The 7,062-nt window shown below is 41.8% G+C and overlaps 1 protein-coding gene across 3 annotated transcripts in view; it reads left to right on the forward strand.

The window, feature by feature from the left end:
- The window catches only part of PAMR1 (peptidase domain containing associated with muscle regeneration 1), a 58,827-nt gene extending 51,765 nt beyond the window's left edge, over window positions 1-7,062 (forward strand). For all 3 annotated transcript variants that reach the window (XM_064452340.1, XM_064452341.1, XM_064452342.1), the window contains 4 exons: window positions 624-690; window positions 3,278-3,510; window positions 4,467-4,762; window positions 6,008-7,062. In XM_064452340.1, coding sequence (XP_064308410.1) covers window positions 624-690; window positions 3,278-3,510; window positions 4,467-4,762; window positions 6,008-6,544 — 1,133 coding nt within the window. In that variant the 3' untranslated portion in view covers window positions 6,545-7,062. The remainder of the gene's footprint in view (window positions 1-623; window positions 691-3,277; window positions 3,511-4,466; window positions 4,763-6,007) is intronic.

Genomic DNA, 7,062 nt, shown 5'->3' on the forward strand with positions numbered 1-7,062 from the left:
GGATAAACCTGAATATTTTATCCTGCTCTTAAAGTAAATAAACGGAATATGCAAAATTAGAAATCCTGGGTCTCCCTTCTGTAATTTTGTGTATATTCAGGTAACTCTGAGGTATTCCTTTTAATCAGTCTCCAGCTCCTTCCAAAGGGTGCACAAGCAAAAAGACTCTTAGAAGTCAGTAACATCGTGCGGCCTTTCTCCGTATGCCAAGTCACTGGGATTAGCTGTGTGTGGCTGCACAGATGGAATTTAAGTATTTTTTAATAAAATTCCATTTTTGCAAAAGTTTACTCAAATTCCAGACCATCAGCTGTCATGGCTTAAGTCTACCGTTCAGACACACTGACAGACAAATCTTCCTCCATGGCTGAAAGTGCCAGTGCAGAAGACGCTCAGTTGCTTCCACCCCAGTAAATGGGTTAGATCTGGTGATGTGTGGGGAAGTATTTTTCCAAGGCTTTAGGTTTTAGGGCCTATCTTTATTTTAATGCATGTAACTTACTGCCTCTTTTCTTAATCCAGTCCACTATAGCTAGTGAGAGGAAAGAGTAGAAATGTGTATGAACCATAACACTTGAGCTGTGAATGTGGAAAAGTACTATGCAACATTATATTTTTTCTAGCCTGCAGAGAGCCAAAGATCTCTGACCTGGTGAGACAGAAAGTGCTTCCAATGCAGGTTCAGTCAAGGTGAGAATGCAATATCTCAACTACAGTTTAAAGAAAAAAATGTGATTTCTTTTCCACTCTGTGTGTTTAGCCTGCCTGAGCAGCCATTCCTACAACTCCACTGATAAGCAAGCAATGAGAGCTGCTGGGAGGGGAGGTCTGATTAAGCACAGGTTTGCAAGCTGCTGGAGGCAGCCAGGAAGAAATGCGCAGAGATGTGCAAACTACTGGATGATGCCAGAATTAGACTTGCAAGCTTATGACAGGCTATGACAAAAGTCTGAGAACAGTTCCCTGGGTCTAATGATGTGTCTTAAAATATGAATACGTGCTGTCTTAGTGAAGAAATGAGTGGGGAAAGCACAAGGAGAGAAGGGGGTGTAGCAAGGTAACCTGCTTCCATTAAGTTTCACCACCCAAAGCGATATAGCACAACTGATATAAAGTTGAGTTTGGGGTAGGCATGGGGGAGAGGAGGAAGTAGAGTAGGAAGGGGGGAAGGAATAAAAGACTGGACCCTGTCTGGGCTTACCCTTCTGCTGATTTCTTAAAATAAGCCCAATCTGAATTAGTTATGCTGCAATGTTCAGGTTCATTTTTGTCCAAGTAGTACTTTCTCATTTCAGGTTTTTCCTTTTTTTTTTTTGCAGTAAATAATTAATTTATTTTTAGATGTAGTGCAAGGACTGTTCTCATCTTTGGTCTTAAGAACAGCCATTCCAGGTCAGAATAAAAGTGCAGCTCAAGCCATATCCTGTCTTTGGCAATGGGCAGTAGCAGATGCCTAGAGAAGACTTTAGGGACAAGGCCAGCATGTACATCCCAAATACTCTCCCACTCTCCAGCTCTGCAATGTATGATTGTAGAGATGCCCCTGAGAAGCCACCAAGAGGCTTTACTAGCCATCAGGGGATTTTTCTTGCTTAAATTTCTCAGCTCACTTTTGAACACAGGTCTTTTTATGCTAAATGTTTCAGATATTAACTCCAGCTATATGAGAGCGCATACATGCCCCCACCTCCATAGCATCATGATGGCAGCTCATGTTCGTGGACTGTTTTTATCCCTTGAAGTAGGATCTCCATTTCAAAGATTAATAGTGAGGCGAAGTGTGGATTATGCAATATTGCAAGGTCAGATGTGAGTAGGGAATGGGACCCTGGCAGTCTAAGCATTACCACAGCAGCTCTCATCCTTCTTCCAAAATACAAGAAACTTGCCATTGCTTTTGTTCTTAATAAGATTACTTTCCTTCAGTGCTGCTATGCATTGCCTGACAGATCCTACATGATGGAGGCAGTCTGTGTCTCTCTGTGATCAAAAATGGAATTACCATGTGAAAAACCATTCTTACAGCTTTTCTGGATGCAGGCAGTACCAGAAATCTCAAGGGAAATTAATTTCCTTCTGAATTCTTCAGATGTAAATAGTTTTTTCTGTAGATGTGTGCATTTAAGCATTAAAGCAAGGGACACATTCTAAGTGATGAAAATTTAAGTATGACTGTAGTCAACCTTATGGTCTGTATCTAGGCTGGTGCATATATTTTTTTTTTAATTATGTGCCATGTTTCAGCTAATCAGTACAATTTCTAAATGGAAGCTTGGTGGTTATTGCAATTATGAAATCTCTGTGGTGAGGCAATTATCTCTGTTAATTGCTAAATCAAGCAACTTTATCAACATGATTTAATCTGAATCGATTCCTAATACTGCCTATTAAAATGGTCACTAGAGAAAAGATGTGCCTAACTCTTCTCTAGTGAGAATTAATTATGGCAATGCCAACTTCCAGTGTAATTTCTTTATTTAAAAACATGGTATCTCAGTCCTTTTATGAATGGGAAAAACTTCCACATTCAGAGACAACTGGTTGCAATCCAGAAACCATAAAATGAAAAAAAAAAAAAGAAAAAGATACAAATAGAAAATTTATAAACTTATATGTATTTATATATGTGTGCCATGAAGATGATCCTGAGGGCTGGAGCACCTCTCCTATGAGGACAGGCTGAGAGAGTTGAGGTTGTTCAGCCTGGAGAAGAGAGGGCTCCAGGGAGACCCTTATTGCAGCCTTTCAGTACTTAGAGGGGGCTTATAAGGAAAGATGGGGTCAATCTCTTTAGCAAGGCCTGTTGTAACAGGGCAAGGGGTAATGGTTTTAAACTAAAAGAGGGTAGATTTAGACTGGATATATGGAAGAAATTTTTTACAATGAGGGTGGTGAAGACCTGGAACAGGTTGCCCAGAGAGGTGGTTGATGCCCCATCTCTAGAGACATTCCAGGTCAGGTTGGACGGGCTCTGACCAACGTGATCTAGTTGAAGATGTCCCTGCTCAGTGCAGGGGGGGTGGGCTAGATGACCTCTAAAGGTCCCTTCCAACCCAAGCCATTCTATGATTCTATGATTCTACATCTATGTAAAAAAAATAGCTGGGATGCAAATGGGAGTTTTGCTAAACTACGTTAGAATTACATTTTTGCCTTATTTCACAAGCAAACTTCATGCCTTGAAATGATACTTAACACAGCTGGTGATATAGCTATGTTAATAATCACTTTTATAATATTATTATTATTACCTTGTCTTCTTTGTGCCTTGAAATAGGGAAACACCTTTGCATCAACTTTACTCATCTGCATTCAGCAAGCAAAAGCTTGAAATCTATCCAACTAAGAAGCCAGCACTGCCATTTGGAGAACTGCCCCCAGGGTACCAGCATCTGCACACTCAGCTGCAGTACGAGTGCATTTCTCCTTTCTATCGCCGCCTGGGTAGCAGCAGGAGGACTTGTCTGAAGACAGGAAAATGGAGTGGGAGAGCCCCTGTGTGTATTCCAAGTGAGTCTCCAAGGGAAAAAAATGCACACATCTCTGGGTGGATGGGGGAACAGGATCTGTATTCATCTTAGATAATTAGGGAGTCCCAGTGGTGTAGGCTGCCTATGCTTCCAGCTGGGAGACAGGAGCAATAAAGCTTGGAGGATACACGGCTCTTCTTATCCACCGGTAGAAGTTTTAAAGTTCTTGTTTGTGGTTTTGCTTTGAGATAATCTCTTGTATTGAAAAGTACTTCATTCAAACTTTTTCACTATGGGCATACGCACACTACATCCTAGGGGAAAAAAAAGTCCTACGGGAGACTAAAAAATGTGACCATGTGACGTAACTCTTTCAACTGAAGTAAACCTTTCCTAATACAGGAGATTTTACCCCAGGTCCGAGCCTGGGTAATATATTCCTAGAACAGGGCAGAACTTTTTCTTTTCCCCAGGATGGCTGTTGATTTAGATGCATTTGCTTCAAGGTTTTTGTTGCAAGACAAGTCTGTTCTCATAGGCATGAACTCATCTGTGCCAAGGTCTGTTCTAGGAGAGGACCTCACAACCACACTGTGACTGCCTAGGGTTAGTTTTAGTGCATTGCTGGCTTTATGGTGTTTTATTATAAGCAAGAATTAGAGGTGTTCTTTCCATTTCTTTATGCAGCCATCTCATTATAGTGCAGCTTGATAAGGGTGTCATGAAAATTCACCTGCTGAAGTGCTAAAACCATATTCCTGCTTCAGCCAGGAATTCAGATAATAATGGAAAAATTGAAAGATTTTTTTAAAAAGCTATATAAAATATTCTTATAATTTTGCAAGTTGGAGACAGAAGTTAATTAGAAAGCTGTCCCTCATGCTAACCATTGCAGTTTGGTTTCTTTTGGCACATCCTAAGCGGGAAGCGAGAGTGATATTCAGATTCTTTGGTGGGGAAAAGGCGTTACCTCGTTCTTGGCTCATGTTTCCTCAGTCTGTGGAAAAGCAGAAAACATCACCCTTCAGAAGACAGTGACCTCTACCAGGTGGCCCTGGCAAGCAGCAATCTATCGGATAGCCAACGGGGTGAAGGAGAACAGCCTCCGTAAAGGGGCCTGGATCCTTATCTGCAGCGGGGCCCTGGTGAATGAGCGCACTGTGGTGGTGGCAGCTCACTGCGTCACTGACCTGGGCAAGACCATCGTACTCAAGACAGCAGAGCTCAAGGTGGTTCTGGGGAAATTCTACAGAGACGATGACAGGGATGAAAAGGCCATCCAGAACCTGCGGGTAAGTCTGCTGGGAGCGGAAAAAGATGAGCACAGACAGATGCTGCTCACATCCTTCTTGTATGCAGAGAAAAAGGTTATCCTTTGAGCAGTATATTGGTTTACACACTGTTCTCTGAAATGCATATATAGAGACTCAACTGACAGAGCTGTCATGGCACAAGGAGGGCACATGCTGTAGTTCATTAAATTCCCCTGACACTGTCCAACTTGTATGTTCACCCCCTAACACAGACTACTAAGAAAACAGCTCAGGTTCCATGGGCCATAATGTCTTGAGTGATATTGCCAGAAAGAAAGTAGAAGAGATGCCAGCTACTGTCGAAAGTGATTAGCATAATTTATGAAACACTTGTGCTCTGGATCCTGGTTTGATGCCATGAGTGCATTTCACATCTCAGCCCCAAGGCTGTACAGCTCTAAACTCAAAAGAAGTTCATGTCTGACTCCAACTCCAAAAATAGCACCTCGGGCTCACCAGAGTGGTTTGGTTTTTTGAAGTAAAACTAGAAAGACTGAAATAAAAATGGGGAGAAATACAGCAGTTTTGGCTGTGTGTGTCTCTTTTTTGGAGTGGGGAGGTATGTGAGTTAATTAATGGATTTTATCCAAGAAATCGTAGTTAATTTGACCTTCCCCCCCTGCCTCCCCCTTTTGAGTTTCTTTCTTTAATCCCAGCTTTTTCAGACTTTTTCTGTAAGGAAATATATTTTTTACAGTATTTCCTTACATAAATCCTATCTGTTCTTGTAGTGTTTCATCACTAGCAGTAAAGGTTTAGCCCCAACATTATGTAATGTATTTCTAGTATTCTTTTTGGATGGGAAGATGGTTGAATTTCAATATGAAGATAATGTTCTAATTCAAAGCACACCCCCACACCCCCTGTCCCCTTCAAATTCTATAGGCATGTCAGGTAAAATTTTTTCAGTGAACAGTGGAAAAAGCTTGAACTGCACATTAATTCCTCATTTTGCTGAAAATGTCCTGACTGCTTTTCATTAGGAAGAGTTTCATGCAATAAAAACTGTCCTGAAACCCAAGGCAAAAAAAAAAAGTCAGAAGATGCTTGATCTCTTTGCGTGTTTCTCATTTGAGTGACCACTATGGTGAAAAAATAGTTTGGGAGTGGAGGGTAGAGGAGAAGTACGCAAACTGAACACATATTATAGTGGTATGGAAAGAGTGCTGCTGACTTGCCATCGCTGTTAACTCTACAATTCTTCCTAATCTCTTTCCTCCCCAGATTTCTGCCATCATAGTGCATCCCAATTATGACCCTATATTACTTGACTCTGACATAGCTATCATAAAACTGTTGGACAAAGCCAGAATCAGCAGTCGTGTTCAACCCATTTGCTTGTCATCTTCTCATGACTTGACTTCATCCACAGAGGATTTAAAAATAATGGTTACTGGCTGGAAGGTATTGGCTGACATTAAAGATCCGGGATACAAGAATGACACAATCCGCATGGGAGCTGTTCGGATGGTGGATTCACTGTTGTGTGAGCAACAGTATGAGGATAATGGGATACAAGTCAGCATCACTGACAGCATGTTCTGTGCCAAACAAGACCACACAGCCTTTTCTAACATCTGCCCTGCTGAGACTGGTGGGATTGCAGCCATAACTCTGCCAGGAAAAGCATCTCCTGAGCTCAGGTGGCACCTGATGGGATTAGTGAGCTGGGGTTATGATAAGACTTGCAGCCTAGAACTCTACAGTGGCTACACCAAAGCTCTTCCCTTCAAAGACTGGATTGAGAAGAACCTGAAATAAAACACTCTGCCTGGAAATGGGATTTTATAACTATCATAATAACTCTCTCAGTCTCTGCTGCTTTAGGCTTCTCATCCCAGTGATGAGCCACATCTGGGATAAGGTTAAGGCAGACAGCCTGGTGATTTGTCCTAGGGTCAGACGTTCCATCAGGCTAGATTTACATAACGCATGACAGAGGGTCTTAGTGCATGAGAAGTTTTGCCATATTTCGCCTGTCTCCCCTGGTGGGAGGATGATGCTCTGCTCCTCAGTCTGACATAGAGAAACAGGACAGCAAATTCTCACTGAAATAAATCTGTAGTGTGGAGTCCCCTAGAGAAATCGACGGCAAGCGTCTCCCAAAGATCTGTGTGACTGAGCGGATTAGGAGACTGGAAAGAGTAGCCTGAATTCATTACAATGGATGAGCTTGTTACAGTATGTGCTGTCTCTATTGCCATAGTACAATGTAATCTTTTTCCCTCCCAAGTACTTTACACATTTAAATAAACCGCGGTTTGTTTTTTTAACCTACA

The sequence above is a fragment of the Phalacrocorax carbo genome, chromosome 5, assembly GCF_963921805.1.
Source record: "Phalacrocorax carbo chromosome 5, bPhaCar2.1, whole genome shotgun sequence".
Taxonomy (NCBI): Eukaryota; Metazoa; Chordata; class Aves; order Suliformes; family Phalacrocoracidae; genus Phalacrocorax; species Phalacrocorax carbo.